This window comes from Podarcis pityusensis, assembly GCF_964106645.2.
Source record: "Podarcis pityusensis genome assembly, chromosome: 8".
In the NCBI taxonomy this organism is placed as follows: Eukaryota; Metazoa; Chordata; class Lepidosauria; order Squamata; family Lacertidae; genus Podarcis; species Podarcis pityusensis.
The window spans coordinates 57,045,326-57,063,177 of NC_138033.1; the positions used below are offsets into that span (position 1 = coordinate 57,045,326).

The 17,852-nt window shown below is 44.4% G+C and overlaps 1 protein-coding gene and 1 long non-coding RNA gene across 2 annotated transcripts; one reads left to right on the forward strand and one right to left on the reverse strand.

The window, feature by feature from the left end:
- Positions 1-591: 591 nt before the first annotated feature.
- On the reverse strand, positions 592-17,235 carry HEATR3 (HEAT repeat containing 3). The gene is made up of 15 exons (XM_081015525.1): positions 16,900-17,235; positions 15,416-15,588; positions 13,812-13,899; positions 13,125-13,237; positions 12,463-12,572; positions 11,370-11,510; positions 10,466-10,746; positions 8,941-9,031; positions 8,606-8,757; positions 7,369-7,451; positions 6,228-6,364; positions 4,988-5,076; positions 4,520-4,663; positions 4,238-4,414; positions 592-1,468 (listed from the first exon to the last, which is right to left on the reverse strand). The coding sequence occupies exons 1-15, from the start codon at positions 17,218-17,220 to the stop codon at positions 1,355-1,357; spliced, it is 2,214 nt and encodes a 737-aa protein (XP_080871651.1). The 5' UTR covers positions 17,221-17,235; the 3' UTR covers positions 592-1,354.
- Positions 4,323-5,908, forward strand: LOC308482463. Its single transcript, XR_013989284.1, has 2 exons — positions 4,323-4,434; positions 5,508-5,908. It is a non-coding gene; the product is annotated as an uncharacterized lncRNA (long non-coding RNA).
- Positions 17,236-17,852: the final 617 nt, after the last annotated feature.

A 17,852-nucleotide genomic window follows, 5' to 3' on the forward strand; every position in this document is an offset into this window, starting at 1 on the left:
AAAAGGTGCCGCACGACTCTATTGCTCAACATGGCTAACCTGCTGCTTTCTGTTAATGCCTGCTTTCAACCCACTTAATCGACTCGAAGGAAATCTTGAGCTGGTTTTGCGCTATCTATATTTTCCCAACTGTTCAGCAAACACATTTCAAGGTAACAGGTGTGGGTGACTTTGCAGAGTGACAACAGTCACACCTGTTGTAGCTGCTCAACAGTAGCAGTCGATAGCAATCTATCATTTATATAGCCCAGGCTGGAAAAATCCCAAGCAAGGCGCTGCCTAGAAAAGGAGATGCTGGAAATATTTTTCCAACCTTGCGTACAGCTGGCACCTATAGGATCAAAACTGGTACTTAGGGAGGGCTCCACCACCTGCTAGTCTGAGCCTGATACATATGGCAAAGAGTATATTACAGGTTGAAAGAATCTTGGTATTTTTTTTGCAGTGCAGTTAGCTAATATGTAGTTGGCACAAAGCCACCCCTAGGATAAAGCCACTTGGGTCTAATCCACAAGAATATTAAGTGTATTAAAGTAGATCAACTTAAAAGCAAATATTGGTTTTTCAGGGAATTATACCCTCAGAGCAGTCTATAAAAGCATACCTTTTTAATAGGCTTCCAACATAAATTAAATTCACATTTCCTTTGCAGAACAATGCTTTTGTACATAGAAGGCATGTATATTTCCACACAATGAAAATAAAATCCAGAGATTTCAAGCCAGTACTGATGTAATAGTCTAGATTTTTTAACCTTGGTTAAGAGAGTATGAGTACTCCACAGGCTTGCATGCTCCCTCACTTCCCTTTTAATGTCTGCACCAATGTTAACATTAACCATGATTCTATCAAATCAGAGCTGGCAGCCATGGTTAGAAGTTGGTGTGCAAACTCCGGTTTGAGCTAACCATGGCCCAACCCTACCCACAAATTATCTCTGAAAAGTGGGGCAGGGAGAAACGCCATGTGTAGATGAAATAGGGAGAGTGGAAGGAAAGCAAGATCTTCCCAATCTTCTAATGATGGCTGGAAGACTAGGAATATTACATTAGGCCTTCAGCAGAGCTTACTCCTAAAATCTGATGCTGGTTCTTGAGAGACTGATGGGTGACATATACTTTTTTCCAGTATTTAAGGGCACATTCTGGCTACTGTCAACACTGAATCAAAAGCAAATGGTGCGGCACTTACAGATCCTGAATCCAGTTTTAACGGCTCCGTAACTCCACAATTTCTTAACTCTCCTCCTGCCACCAATCACTGCAAGGCGCTATATAAAAATCCCAAACTAAAGTATTTAACAAACAATAATAAAAATATAGCTTTACAGTCTTTTTTTTCTATTCAAAAATTATTATTTTCTCTCCAATTTCTCTTGATAGGCAATGAATCTTCGTAAGTTCAGTTTCACATTGTCAAGCACACATAATTGATCTGAGCTGTACTGTCCTTTCCCTTCTTTCCGCATCTGCAATTCAAAAGGGGGAAAAAAGACAGATGTATTATGCTGAAATTCTACAAGAGAGGAATCCTAAACCATCCAAAAACAAACAAACAAGCAAGCAAACAAACAAACAAACAAAACAAAAACTCACAGTCCTCCTCTGCAAAAGGAGATGCTGTATGCAGTCCTTTCAAAACAAGGGCATTGATGTCTCTTGCCCAAAGTAACAAGTTGGAGTGGGTGGCAAGAATAACTAAATTATCTTCACTCACCCAGATATAGTAGTTTAAGAGTCACAAGCTTAAAATGGGCAGTGCTCCACCAACAGTTATTTATTAAAAATATTTCTATTCAGCTATTCATAAAAAAATTGGAGCAGTTTACAACAATTATACATTGAACCATGCAGCAAAAAGTTAGAAATCAGAAAAAAGCTATTATGGAAAGATGTATTCTCAATTGCCTGTATAAATCCAACAGAACAGAAACGTTTCCAGCAGGCATTTAGAAGTCGGAAGAGAAGGTGTCTGCTGAATCTCTAGTGACAAAGTGTTCCACAGGACTGGGCTGATGACACTAAAGCAGAGCTTTCCAAACTTTCCATGTTGGTGATACACTTTTTAGACGTGTATCATTTCACAACACAGTAATTCAGTTTTACTAGCAAACCAGAAGTTAAATCAACCCTTTTCTAGCCCCGGGAGGAGCGCAGGGAGCATTTGTGTGACGCGCCAAAACACTGCAGCCAACGCACTAACGTGTCGCGACACACAATTTAGTAAGCTCTGCACTAAAGGCTTGGTTTCTTGTTACGGTCAAATGAGCCTCACCAACACAGGGAATGTCCAACAGTGCTCCCTGCAGATGATCTCAGTGATCAAGGTGGGCTATAAAACCACGGAATAAATCATAATCATAATCCTGGTGAGCGCTCCCTCCCTTTGATAATTAAACACTTTAGGTGGTATCCAATGCTAGTCCTACTCAGCGCAGACCTACTGAAGTTAACACACATGATTTACTTTCATTAGTTGAAGTTGGTCTAATCTCAGTACCTCTTAGGGGGCTACAACCCAAGCGGCAGACTCACACGTGTACAATGCTCAAATACCAGGACCAGCTCCAGGTTTGAGGAGGCCCATAGTAGAAGGCCCTCTGTTGGGTCCCCTCCTAATCAATGGAGCTCTTCTGTGTAGGTGAGTTTAGTGGAATCATCTGATGTCATCAGCAGCAGACAGCACTGGGCAGCTGAAAGTCGCCTTTTAAAATTTTTCCATAATGCCCTAGTGTAGGCATTACGGGAAATTAAAACAACAGCTTTTAAACCAAGCTGGTCACTGCTGATTACAGTAGCCAATTGTGGGTGGGGTTTTTTTGTTTGTTTGTTTCAAGAAGGGCTCAGGACAGGCACCAGAGTTGTGTCTACAGGGATGGTGAGGCCTCAACAGCTGCTGTGTGCTGATCCTAGGGCTTGCTTGCTACATTTGTCATGGATAACTTGCAACCAAGGCCACAACCACACCATCCATTCAAAAGCCACTCTTATACCACTTTAAACAGTCATGGTTTCCCTCAAAGAACCCTGGGAACTGTAGTTTGTTCAGGGTCTCCTAGCAACTCTCCATACCCTTAAACAAGCTACAATTTCCAGGAATCTTTGTGGGGGCTGATGGTTTGAATTGGTATGTTGCTGCTTTGAATAGATGGTTTAGATGTGAACTGAATGTGTGAACTCCTACCACTGATTACGCCGGTGTCGATTGCTAGGAAAGGCCTGGAAGTGCTGGCTGATGTGTGCTAGCTCATTCACACATGTGCAAGTCTTTACTTGACCTTAAGAACATAAGAAGAGCCTGCTGGATCAGGCCAATGGCTCATCTGGTCCAGAGTTCTGTTCTCACAATGGCCACCCAGATGCCTAAGGATAACTTGCAAGCAGGACCCGAGCACAAGAATACTCTCCCCTCCTGTTGCTCCCAGCAACTAGTATTCAGAAGCGACTCCCCCCGCCCCAGTGATGAACACATAGGTGTTCACTCAACCCCTTAGTCCTTTCTCCTCCTTGGAGAACCCACACTAGTACACTTTGACTCGGGAGACTAGGAAATGACTAAGCAGCATCTGTCTCCCAGGCTGGCAGACAAGCTCCTTCCTTGTGTTCCAGAGCAACATGTTCTCTGGGGCTGGCAGGTACAGCACTGCAATTATTTCTCAGACGATGCCTTTGCATTAACCCCTCAAAACCTAAAATTCAATCCCCACAAAAAGCCAAATTCTCCGAGATTCCAAACAGCTAGCACTGGCCTGACCTAATAAAAACCACCTGGTCATATTTACTAAACTCTGTTCAGCTGTGACAGAAGCACACACATTATCTGAGCAAAGCTAGGCAAGCTTGTCTTAACAGCAACATGACACTGAAGAAGGACAGACCCAAAGAACGGCTCTTATGAGATGCCGACAAGGAGCTGGGTCAGGTCTATGACGACAGACAGGGCTCAACAAAAAGAGAAGGGGGGAACCAAACACGTTCCTTTCTCACCACTAGCATTCTAACACTTCTAACACTGACTTGCCTCCATCTTTGGAGAGATATTATTGAACCAATGAGGACTAGAAACTTGCTCTCCCCTTTTTTTCCCTCAACAATAATTTTTTTTTTTAGGTATTCAATATGAATCTTGGATGCAACTGCGGTAAAGAAAAGTTTTCCCAACTGGTGGCATTAGTGAAGTCACAAACCATATTAGTGTTTCAAGTACTTTCCTCTCACAGTGAATAAAACAGGCTTACCCGCGATTTGAAAACTGGCTGGAATTCCTTAAGTGCATATAACAACTTTATTTGCTCTCCTGCCTTTTCGGCTTCTTTACCGTCAGCGAACACATCAAAGAGGGCATCCAGAGCTTCCCCCACCACCACAAGGGAAGGATCCTTCGTTGCAACGTCAAGGAGGAATTTCCCAATCATCTGAAATGACACAGAAACAGGTACCCCAAAAATCACTACAGATCTTACAAGCAGTAATGTCATTGCCAGAAGTGAGAGATAGGTATTTCCATACAGAAGTTTTACCTTTAGTGTTTCTGCTGTGTCTTCCACCTTGGCCAGCACACTGCCAGCAATTCCTAGAATGCTAACCACGTTTACTCGGACACTAACATTGGTATTCTGAATACCGGCTTCACATAAAGTCATCAGCTGCTCAGGAGACATGCTCTGTTTAAAAGAATAAAAATTGGGACTGGTGAGGGGAAGAGATAAAACACTCAGCATCCAAGCTGTTTAAAAGCAAATGCCAAAGAACATTTTTTAATTCAAGTGTTTAAGAGATCAAACATATAAAAGTGGAGGGCTAGCACCTCAGGCTACTTACAAACAGGTTGCACAGAAGCAACGGATATAGACAAAAAGCACTCTGTACATGTTTGGAGACACTGGCTGCATGTTAGGAGAACAGCCTTTCCATACTTCTCCTTCACCCAGTTTTCTCAGTTTATCCCCCTTCTGGCACCTCCACCCCTGGGAAAAAAGCAGTCTCACCTGAGATATATTATTAGACGCCAGTGTTTGCAAAAGGGCTCGCAAGGCGCTGGTTACGGCTTCCAGGAACTCCATTTCCTTTGAAAATTCTGCAGAAAAGGAAAAATCCCAATGAAGTTGTTCAGGGCTTGAAACCCAAGAAGTTACACACGCTTACATGGAGGCAAATTTCATTGAGATAAACACATATGGTATCTGGGGAAATGTTGGTGATTCTCAACACTCTTTAATTATTTTGAGTAGCGCCCCACATTACAGAGGCTCAGCATTTGTCTACACACTTTTGCCATCCCCACCTCATCGCAATCTCGTCCCCAAATTACCCACCAGCTCTACTTCAAAGGACAACCATTTGCCAAGGTCTTCAAGAAACTATGCCTAATCAACATTGGCTATAGTTATCAATGACTCATTGATAAAAGACTTTCAGCTGGGTTTGTGGTGCTCTAAGGCAGCCAGCTAGTTTTTTAAGTTTACGCTCCACAAGTTTAAATAAGGAGGTTTTGTTGTTGTTGTTTAGTCGTGTCCGACTCCGTGACCCCATGGACCAGAGAACGCCAGGCACAGGAGGCTTAGAACACCTCAAATATGGGTGTTGATGGAGAAAGTCAGTAAGAGAGATCCACTGCCCCATGTCCTGCTCATGGCTTTGCCACTGTGGGAAACAAGAGTTGGGCCTTTGGACTTCTCCTGTAGGGGTCTTCTTCTGTTCTGTTGTCCCCAGGCTGCGTAACTCCCTGCCCCAGGACATCTGTGTGGCTTCCTCCTTGATAGTGTCCAGACTTCAACAGGACTCTGATCTGGCTGCCATCCAGTATGTCCTCGCTCTCGGTTTTCCTCCAGAATTGTTTGCCTACTGTGTTATGCTGTTTTTAGGGTGTGTGTCTATGATTCTTAATTGTACTTTTCTTGCTTCTTTCACTTCTCATATTCATTTTATTGTACGGCCATTTGAATTCCAGTTTTAAGTGTTCTTCACAGATACATCATGGACTGCTAGAATGAAGCTTCACAGACCACAGTTTGAGAAACCCTGCTGTCAATAAATTAAAAAAAAACCCATACTGCCCACATGTAAACCAGAACGATGTAAGGAAATACAATAAAAGTGGGATGCTGGTAGCAACTGTGAACAGCAGTGGGTTGTGGGGTGGGGGTAGGAGAAGCAAAAGGAGAGAAATATGAAGGGAAAGGGCAGAGATTTGCTGAGGTAGCCATGACCGTAGCACATGAAACATACCTGGCTGAGAAAATATTAACTGGGACAGGTGCTGGGAGAGCGACTGAAGCACTGAAGCACCCCCAAGACATTCCACATCAGACACCAACAAAATGCTGTGGAGACAGGTCAGGGCTCTATACTGGACCATGTTCAACCTGTAAGAAAATGGAACATTCAGCACAGCCCCTAATCAAGAGCCATAAAGCAGAGAAGAGGAACACCAACAATACAACCCCCCATCAAAAGAATGGATCTTCCAGCCCCCATTTTCCTAGGGGTCATATGGCTATATGCTCCATCATGGATTGCCAGCCTTTTTGAGCCAGTGGAATTTTGTGGGTGTTAGCCACAAAATGGTTCCTGTAGAGGTATGGGAAATGACAAAATGGCTGCCGGGGGGAGCCATGTCCTTACACAAAATGGCTGCCATTGAGGTATGGCATCATGGGTGCCACATCTAAAATAGAAGAGAAAGAGAGAGACATGCCTGTCCCTTCAGGGAAAATGCTGTACTCAAATCACAGGGGGCTCTGGAAACCCCTCCTCTATTCAGAACAGATGGGAGGAAGGGTGCCCAACCCCAGCCTCCACTGAAATGTGGGCATGCTTAAAGGGATGCGTTCAAAGTAGGAAAGGGTGAGACAGTGCAAATAAGAAATGAGCAAAAGAGCAGCCCCTTATATATTGCCAATGTCCTGCATTCTGTGCAGTGGAACCAAGCCTGTGGAACTCCATCCCAATTGAGATTAGACAGGCACCTTTCTTGCTGAACTTTCTTGCTGAACATAACTAAGACTTTCTTGTTCCAAAAAAACACCTCAAATGTTTTCAAAGGGTTGTGGGGGGGGGGGGAGGGGAGGAAAAATTAACTGAAGTGCAGCAATACAGATCACTGAAACAGACTGCTTTATTAGTATGTCATTGTATATATAAAAACGTGATAATCATGAACTAGGCAAGTGCTCAGATGTTCAAGTGACAGTTCTTAAATAACAAAAGTGCTCTTGTCTTAATGGAAAAGAATAAAGCCCCGTTTAGTCCCAGTTCTTTTTTTCAATAGCAGTGAGCCTGGATCCCATTGGAAACCCCACAAATGAGGAGACACATTGCTTTCCTAATAATATGACTGGAAACATAACGAAAGTGAATTAACTCCTACTTTTTAATAAGTGGCTTCCAAGCTGGACTGTGCATGCAGACATCAATAGCAACACTGTTGGGAAACCCAGTTTTTTCAAGTATCTAGGAAAAGAAAAAAGCTGTTATGCTTCACCGCCACCAAGTACAAAATTCAAATTCCTAAGAACACCAGTTTTCCTTAAAAAACAAACGATGTTTCTAGTCCTTATGGCTGCATAGAAGTGCATGGGCAACAGTTTTAATGGCAGGATAAATTATGCAAAATATGCAATTTTTCTTGCTTTGCATAATTTGTAATTCATACAGGTTGTGGAATTGAGCATTTCTTGCTTTGATGCAGAATTTCAGTGCTTTACTGCCTTGATAATCTTCACAACAGTTATGTTAGCATCCTTGACTTCAGAAAGAAACAGGTAAAAGAAAGTTCTTTTTTGCACAGCACATAGTTAAACAACGGAATACCTGCAGGAAGCAGTAATGGCTACCAATTTTGATAGCTCCAAAAGGCAAATTCATGGAGGAAAAGGCTATGCTGTTCCTCTACAGATGGAAGCAGTAATGCTTCTGAACACCAGTTGCTGGAAACCACCAGAGGAGAGAGTGCTCTTGTGCTCATATTCTGTTTGTAGGTTTCCCACAGGTATCTGGTTGGCCACTGTGCGAACAAGATGATGGACTACAATCATATAACTGTAGTTGGAAGGGACCCCAACTGTCATCTAGTCCAACCCCCCGCATTGCAGGAATCAAAACTAAAGAATGCCTGACAGATGGCCAGCCAACCTCTGCTTAAAAACCTCCAGTGAAAAGTACACAAATGAAGGTGAGTTTTACCACCAGAAAGTCCTTCCTCATGTTTAGTCAGAATCTCCTTCCTTGTAATTCAAATTCTTTGGTGTGGGCATTACCCTGTGGAACTTCAGATGCCTCCAATCCAGGATACTTCCTTGCATTTCCCTTCCAACAGCCAGCCACTATTTTGCAGCCACCGTTGGGTTTTCTTTTTTTTGGAGGTGGGAAGTCCCACCCCAAAAGGGATTTTGTCTTCCTAATACCTACTTTACCAAAAGATACATAGGTAGACTTCTTTCTATGAAAAGTGAACCACAACTCCACATCCCAGTATCACAAAAGCACTTTTCCAGAAATGCAATTCAAAGGTCGTATCTGGAAACACAGAACTTAACTGGTCACGTGATCATCTGGACCCTGGCACACAGGTGTTGGGGGGAGGGGAGGGAAGAGGAGGACTCTACCTTCTTGGGAACAAGGTGGTTCCGAAGTGCTGTGTGCAGCTCAGCCGAAAGGCACAGGGGTGACAGAAGCTTCCCACCTTCGTTGTAGTTGTCCATAAAGGCATCGCTTTCATCGCTACTGGATAGCTCTTCCCATTCGTCATCGGAGGGGTCTGAAAACATGCAGTTCTGGCATTTAAAAAAATCTCAACGGGATCATTTTTAAAGTGGTATGATACTGCTTTAAATGTATAGTGCAACCAGGGCCAAAGATAGTGGGTTTTTTCTTGTTGTTTCTACAAGAGGAAGGAAACAGAAGCCCAGATACCACCTGAGCAAGAGGGCAACAGAAATACCTTCATTGCAGCACATGTTAACAATGATTTCCAGGGCTGTCTGCTGAGCTAAGAGTAAAGCTGCCACCTGCTTCACCTCCTGCTTACTGCCCTACAAAGCAAATAACACAATAAATATTTGATATGCCAGGTCATGCTATTTGTCCATTTGTTTTATTTATTTAAAGGCATTTCTAAACAACTTTCTGCAAAAAAATTAATAATCTCTACATGGTGTACGCTGTGTACAGTATAAAAACGATATCCATTAGCACAAAAATGCCACCTAAAACCAATAAAAATAGCATAAAAACAAATAAAACAGCCTGATTCAGAGGTAACTGAGAAATAAGAGCCTCAAATCGCCGGATGGTTGCTTCCAGTGGCCGTGTGTGTGTGTGTGTGTGTGTGTGTCTGTGTGTGTCTGTGTGTGTGTGTGCGTGTGTATTAAACAACACTCAGGATAGAATAATGCCCAGCACCACTCCATAGTACGACTGCCAAGGGGCGGACACATAATCCCCTCAATGCTAGGCCACACCACACCACACATTTAAAGTGTCATGATACCACTTTAAACAGTCATGGCTTCCCTTCAAAGAATTCTGAGAGCTGTAGTTTAATGGGACCCCTCCCATTGCCATCCCAGAGCTACAATTCCCAGAGTTCCCTGTGAAGAGGGACTGAATGTTAAACAATTCCGTGAATTGCAGCTCTGGAAGGGGAGTAGAGGCCACCCAACAACCATCAACACTCATACCATACTACATCTCCCATAATTCTTTGGAGGAAGCCATGACTATTTAAAGTGGTATCATGGCACTTTAAATGTATGGTGTGCATATGGCCCTAATCTTAGAACCCAGACCCATAGGAAGGAGCGATACCAGTGCAACACAGTGCCACCAACTCACATGTCTCAAAGACAATGACCCTATCTGGCACTGGGTTGCCTACCTCCAAGCTTAGCCAACATGGGGCCTATCAGATGCAGTTAGACTACAGCTCCCATCAGCCCCAGGCAGTATGGCCGATTTACTTATTTTATGTGCTCCTTCATATTTCCTTAAGCAGTTTACAAATTCTACCCCCCAAAAAAGAACCAATATAAGAAACACAATACAAATCCCACATTCAGCAGCAAACTGTACTACCAATCACCATCATCTTAACAATTAGCCTGCATTTTAAGTGATGTGAATAAATAAACCTTTCAACAACGAACACAAAGAACTGCCAGAAAAGCAAACTGTGTACAAATGATACATAGAAATGCTATATAATTACAATTTACAAATTTCAGAAATATTACCCACAAAGCATGTAATATTACCCAAAAAAAGCACTTAATAGAATCACCAAATTGGCTGAGGTTGATGATGCTTTTAAAAAATTTATTACCATCCTTCACCCTACACTCAGTTCCTTTAGAAAAGTGAAACACCCCCACCCCCAGCACCCAAACAGTACTGGTTTTGTATGTGTTTTTTTTCCAGCAGGGAAAGTCTGGCTTGCAACATCTAGGGCTAAGATCAGCCACACTTACAGGAAGTAGATCTGAAATGTCACTTTCTTGTTTGGTGGCTCCTTTAGGAGTTTCCTCCATCTCCTCATCATTATTAAGTATTGAGAGGTCCCCATCGCCCAGATTTCCCTCAGCCTCTGGTTCAGCTGAGCTTTTCAACCTTTCCACTTCCACTTCCTTCATCTGAATAATCATCTCACCAGCATCAATGGCTAAGCACTCTGAGAAAATCTTCAGGATGGCATTCATGGTGCTTGCCTGGCTACCAGATGGCAGGGTGTTCCTTATATTCCAAGTGACACCTTAAACAAGAAAGAGATTAACATAGATAAAAGCCATAAACCCTGGTTAGAGTATCTGCGGAGCAAATAAAGTGCAAGTGCTCCTCCATGAAAAACAACTCCTTGCATGTAGAAAATCACCCAGGAGAAGAGTACTAGGCTAGCTATCTCCCTGACATTCTAATTTTCTTGATGCGGGGAGTTCCCACATTGGAGAATATCCAAAACACTTGCAATTTCCCCACCTGCCAGAAGGCACTCAAGTCCACAAACAGCTGCTATCACATCATTCTGATGAATATGCAGATCAGGAAAGATAAAGATGAGGTACAAATATTGTATCTGCCCTTAGGTGAACTGGAACCCAAATCCTTGAAAGTGCCTCCACCCGTACCTTATGACCTGAAATCTGGGATGAGAGGCCCTGCTTGTGATCGCATTGGTAGGAATGGCTCCAAGACAGGGCCTTCTTTGTGGTGGGACCCAAGCTATGGAACTCCCAGGGAAAATCAGGCAGTCCTCCTCTTTAATGGCATTCAGGAGAAGGGAGAGCAGATGTGACTATCATGAAGGGACCCTGCACTTCTGAATTTCACATTACGCTACTGCCACAACACAGCACTCATTACCCAGTTGAAACCTACCTGCCACCAGAGTCCGTAAAAGAATGTCCTCCATGCCTTTCTCTGATGATAATAAGATCATTTCCAGAACTTGGTGTGCAGAAGAATCAAAGGACGACAGCAGGTCTGGATTATCTTCTGTCACAGCCTGTAAACATGATGCTGTGGAGATAGAAGAAAGCATTTAAACTGAGACTGCAATTCCAAGATGTCACTCATTAAAACACATCTGTCAAGATAACCTTACCCATATATGCCCACTCAACCAATTCAATCTGTGGAGCTGTCACTTTTACAAGTGCCATACAGCATTCTTTCTGCAAATAATTCTGTAAAGAAATTGATCCTTCAGTGAGGCAGCAGCTACACTCCCTGCCTAATGACATAAGGCAGCTGCTTTCTCTGTACTGTTTCTGGAGCATCCTAAAATATTTTGTTTGTTTGTTTGTCTGTTTAGGTAAGACTTACATGTATTTTAATATACCATATTATTTCATAATGTATATTTTTAAGCTGTTGATTTTATTTATATTGGGGGAATTAGCTTAACTTGTTTTTGCCTTTCGAGTTCCATCAGTAATTTTAATATTTATATTTTATATTTCATGTCTACTGCTTAAAGGTTTGTAACAATTAAGCAGTATACAAATGCTGCTAAAGAAGAAATAAAACAGTATGAGTTTCTTCAGCTGCAACAGGTTTCTGCCAACCACAGCTCTACCTGTGGAACTGGAATTCAATACAGTGGTACCTTGGGTTAAGAACTTAATTCGTTCTGGAGGTCCGTTCTTAACCTGAAACTGTTCTTAACCTGAGGTACCACTTTAGCTAATGGGGCCTCCCGCTGCCGCTGTGCCGCCGGTGTGAGATTTCTGTTCTCATCCTGAGGTAAAGTTCTTAACCCGAGGTACTACTTCTGGGTTAGCAGAGTCTGTAATCCGAAATGTTTGTAACCCGAGGTACCACTGTACCAGCTTGCTGAGAGGCTCTGGAGGATGTGTTTGCCCAGAAACCCCAGAACCAGTGGACCTGAGAGAGTTTCATATCTGCAAGAGACACCTGACAGAGGCTCTCTGCAGCTGAAAACCTCCCATAAACATGTCCCTTTACTCACCCACTGCGATAGCCAAGTCCACGTTTTTGCGAAATCTCTTCAGATACTGGAGCACAACATCCAAGCAACCTTGTTTGTTGAATATAGAGACCGCTGTACTGTTACATTCGCTAACAAAGACACAAAAGGATCTTTAGCAAACCAGCTTGGCAAGCACATTGAAAACTTAATTTTAAAAAATATATATGTTTCTTTGATCCTGGAACAAAGAAAGCAATGTAAGGCTAAACCACATTTTAGCATTGCAAGGAAATACCAGTGTGTACGCTCCCTCTTCACCTCATGACCTCTTTTAAAGCCATGTAGGTAGGTGGCCATCACTGCTTCCTGAGGGAGTTCCATAGCTCAACCACCATGCGCAGTCTGCCCCCCACTAACCAACCGTCCACCTGCCTTCTTATTTACAAAGAGTGCAGGGGAAGGCCATGCCTGACAGTTTCTCCTTGGTCTTGGCGTTGCGCCTTTGTAGTACTCCGCAGGGGACAAGGATGGATTCAAAACTAGAATTAGCTGCCTCTGCCTCTCACTGGTTCTGGCTCTGCCTACTGTGGGTCTCCTTGCTTTCCACTGCACCAATCTCAGTGAGCAGCAGCCGCCACGGCCAGTGGGGCCATCAAAACTGGACCCAGCTCCGACACCAAGTATTTCAAGATGGCGCTCACCAGACATTCCAGAGGAGGTTCACAGCCTCGTTGGCAATATCTTCCATACAGTTCTTGTGTGTATCTTTGATTTCCTTCAGAGAGCCGTTGCTCTCCTCAAGTCCTGCTCGACACTGCATTGCAAGATGGGTTACGAAGAGGAGGGTGTAAAAGCAGAACAAATCAGACCAAACAGCTAGCGGCAAGAAGGCATTTGAGCCATGTTCACACCACACATTTAAAAGCACTATAGTACCACATTCCTGAGGTAGTTTAACAGCCAATCCTGGGCACCCTGGAAAGTATAGCTCTGGGAGGGGAATAGGGGCTTCCTAACAACTCTCAGCACCCGTAACAAACTCCAGCTCCCAGAATCCTTTGGGGAAAGCCATGACTGTTTAAAGTAGTATCACAGCACATGGTGTATATAATTTTAGATATATAATTTTGTGATGTTAAGTTGTTTTAAACCAGGGGTCAGCAACCTAAGGCCCACGGGTCATTTGACCGGCACACGAGTGGCGCCTGAATCGAGTTGCCTGCTCGTGCGCTGTGCTAAACTGGATGCTGGACTAGATGGGCACTCCTTGGTCAGTGCCATATGAAAGCAGCCTAAGGCTGCCTAGTGAGTTAATGGCGGAGGTAGGATTTGAAATGGGAGCTTCCTGCTCACTGCTCAGTTCTTTCACCACCATGATGGCTACATACCTCTTTCAACAAAGCTACAAGAGGAGTCATGATATCTTTAGTGACCATGTCATCGCAGACGTCAAATCCTCCACAAGCACTGAGATTTCTGTAACACAGCCAAAAACTTTGGGTTCAGATTCTTGTTAAAATAAGTTATAACAGATTAAGGTTTATCATCATCATCATCATCATCTGTAGCAACAACAATACATAATCAGAGAAATTTCACCTAAAACAAGAACCAAAAGTTTTGAATAACAGATGCATACATTGTCACTTGGGTGGTACAAAACATTTGGAAATAAAATAGTATTCTAATAATTAAACTTTGGCAAACTATGCTGCTGCTGTTAGTCTCTTGGACCTTTGCAAAGTAACAGAAAATCTGGTTCTCGCTATCAGGCAAGTGGGATCTGCAACAAAATCATAGAATCATAGAATCATAGAGTTGGAAGAGACCACAAGGGCCATCGAGTCCAACCCCCTGCCAAGCAGGAAACACCATCAGAGCACTCCTGACATATGGTTGTCAAGCCTCTGCTTAAAGACCTCCAAAGAAGGAGACTCCCACCACACTCCTTGGCAGCAAATTCCACTGTCGAACAGCTCTTACTGTCAGGAAGTTCTTCCTAATGTTTAGGTGGAATCTTCTTTCTTGTAGTTTGGATCCATTGCTCCGTGTCCGCTTCTCTGGAGCAGCAGAAAACAACCTTTCTCCCTCCTCTATGTGATACTGCAGTGTCTAATGTTTATTCAGGGTACCTGCCCCTCCATTACATCCCTGCCCGCCATATTGTTGGCGTTCTGTCCACAATGCACTCAGTCTCACTGGGTCATTTTGGGAAGTTTTTTTTCTGAGGTTCTCCGTCCAAAAAGTTTATTTTGCTCTTCTACAAAAACCTAGGGGTTCCTCCTACATTGCTTGCACCTCCCCTTTATCCACGAATGCTACTCTTTTAGTTACAGTGCTCGTAGTCTGTATATTTGAAACAGAATGGTAATAAACAGGGGAGGATAAGGAACAGGGAAGCGAGATGGGGAAAGGATGGGCTTATGAGCTTGTCACTGGACATGGAGACTATTTGCCTCAAAGCAACAACTGCTGTGATCTGGTACTCTATCTACCACAGGCTACAATGGTTTCTGTCCGGGGAACATATTGGTATAACCAGACCAATCAGTGCAAGCAATACTGAGCTAGATGGACCAATGGTCTGACTCAGCAGAAGGCATATTCTATGTTCCTAAGGGTGTACTCTTTACACTTGGTGGAACTTGCCTATGAAATGTATCGCCACTTAGATGGCTTAAAAAAAAAAAAAAAAGGATTATACAGATTCATCAACCGCTAACAGCCATCACTAAATGGAGCCTCATTGTTCAGGGATAGTATATCTCAAAATATCATGTGCTGAGGACAACAGCAGGGAAAGGCTCATTATCTCCATTCCCTGATTTGGCTGCTTTCTGTAGTGTGACTGAAAAAGACATGGTCTTACGCATTTAAGTGGGGGGGGGGGGGAACAGATGCTCATGAATTCTCAGCACCCACCACCCACATGCCCTCCTGAGCATGCTTCAAAACACTGCTTTCTTCCAGCTTGCCACCATTTGTAACTCACCGAAGAGCTCCTGCCGCTGTCTCTCGAACTGCCAAACTCTTATCGAGCAGCATGGGACCCAAACACCGGACAACATCCCTCTGCAGAAAAGCTGGGATTGTTTGTTTCTGCTGCAATAGTTTGGAGATGCTGGCACAGGCAAATTCTCGCATGTCAGCACTGGGGTGTTGAAGCTAGAAAGAGGCACACAGAGGGAGGTTAGAACACCACAGGATGGGAGACGCCGACAGATTTTATTTATTTATTTTCTATACTGCCCTTCATTCAAGGATCCCAGGGCAGTTTACAATATAAAAGCTCAAAAATACACACCATAGTGACAAACAAAAACAATAACCCCACACACAGAGCGTTTAAAAAGCCATGAATTATTTGATTAGCCAAAGGCCTGGGAGAAGAGGAATATTTTTGCCTGGTGCCTAAGGATATGGAAGGAAGGCACGAGGCGAGCCTCCCTGGGGAGAGCATTCCACAAATGGGGAGCCACAGCAGAAAAGGCCCGTTCTCATGTTGCTGCCCTCCAGACCTATCATGGAGGAGGCACATGAAGAAGGGCCTCAGCTGAGGATCGCAGGGTCTGGGTCAGTTCATGAGAAGAGGTGGACTTTGACGAATTGCAGCCCTGAGGCATTTAAGGCTTCATAGGTCAAAATCAGCGATTTGAATCGGGTCTGGAAACTTATTGACAGCCTGTGCAGTCGGGCCAGGACTGGTGTTATATGCTCAAACCATCTTGCTCTGGTGAGCAACCTGGCTGTTGAATTCTACATGAGCTGAAGTTTCCGAACCATCTTTAGAGGCAGCTCTACCTATAATGATTTGCAGTAATATAACCTCGAGATGAGAAGACTCCCTGTAAAAGACCCTGGTGCTAGGAAAGATTGAGGGCACATGGAGAAGGGGACGAAAGAGGATGAGATGGTTGGACAGCCTAACATGAATTTGACCAAACTGTGGGAGGCAGTGGAAGACAGGGGTGCCTGGCCTGCTCTGGTCCATGGGGTCACAAAGAGTCAGACACAACTAAACAACAATAACATAACCTAGAAGTTAACAGAGCATAGACAACAGAATAAAGCACTTATTATTTGCAGTAACAACAAGCACCCTAAGAAAAGGTAGGTTGAAGACCGATCTGTCTTGTTCCTCGTGGTTCGTAGTTGAACCCTATATCTGCCTTTATCGCTTATAGGGCACGAGCAAGCGATCACATTTCAGCTTCACGCCCTTTATCAGAAGCTTCACTCGCTGATTTCTCGGGGGGGGGGGGAGCAGGCCAGGTCAGTTGGCAACCTCCATTCAGCCTCCCTTGGAGCGCGCGCAGGAGCAGACCAGGTCGAATCTTTCCTGGTAAGTTGGCAACCCGAGTTGAAACCCCTTGGCGGGCGATTATGCATGCAGGCGGTTTGCTTTCGCTCTCGGGCTCGGAGAGGGAAGGAGGCGGAAACCGGTTTATCCCTCCTCCCTCCCCGCCCCGCTCTTACTTTTTCCAGCAACTCCGCGGCCGGGGATCCTGCTCCGGCCTCCCCGTCTTGCACGCTCAGGGTCCCCGCTGGAGAAAACGGCTCGTGGCGGAACCGCTTGGTCTTGCTTTTGCCCATGATCTTTGCAAACCCTGGACGCTTCCACGGCAAGGAAAGCGAGGAGAGGAACCGGGGCGTGTTGGCCTGGCCTTCACCCCCACGTGTGCGGCTCCGGCGCAGGCGCCGCTGCTGCTGCTTCCCCGGGAAACGTCCGCCCCGGATGCGCTTGCACTGGGGGCCGGGCTGCAGCCAGAAGCAGCTGGGAGACGGAGGGAGAAGCATCTCAGCTAGAATAAGCTGGGAAAAGCCTTTCCACCCAGCTCACCCAGCTGTGTGCTTACCTCCGCAGCACGCTGCTTGGAGTTGAGAGGGGCTTGCTCCCAAGTAAGTACTGTACCGTATGCAAAGATTTGCAAATATACAGCACCAGCCGCTTCTACGTAGCTACGTAATCATTTCAGGGGTGTTGAAATATTATGTCGCAGTTCAAGGTGGCTTTATTATTATTATTTGTTACTACTATTACTTAATTACTTTAATTAATTAATTTATTAATTTTGTATACTGTCCTTCGCCTGAAGATCGCAGGGCTGTTCACAGTATAAGAAACGAGAACACAAAATACATAACCAAAACCAAAGCAATAACCCTGAGCTCAATGCCTGGTTGAAGAGAAGCGTTTTCGCCTGGTGCCTTAATCACAGGATCCTAGAATGGCAAAGTTGGAAGGCAACCCAGGGCCCACCCTACCCCAGAGAGGTGCCTCCTCCCACTGCCCCACAAGGGCCTGGGAAGCACCCTCTGGCCAGCCCTAGAGGCACTATTCGCCTGGAGAGCTTGTAACCAGGGCTGCTGCAACAAACAGCTGTGCAAGCCTTTGCGAGGCAGAGATGGGAGAGGGCATCAAGAGATGG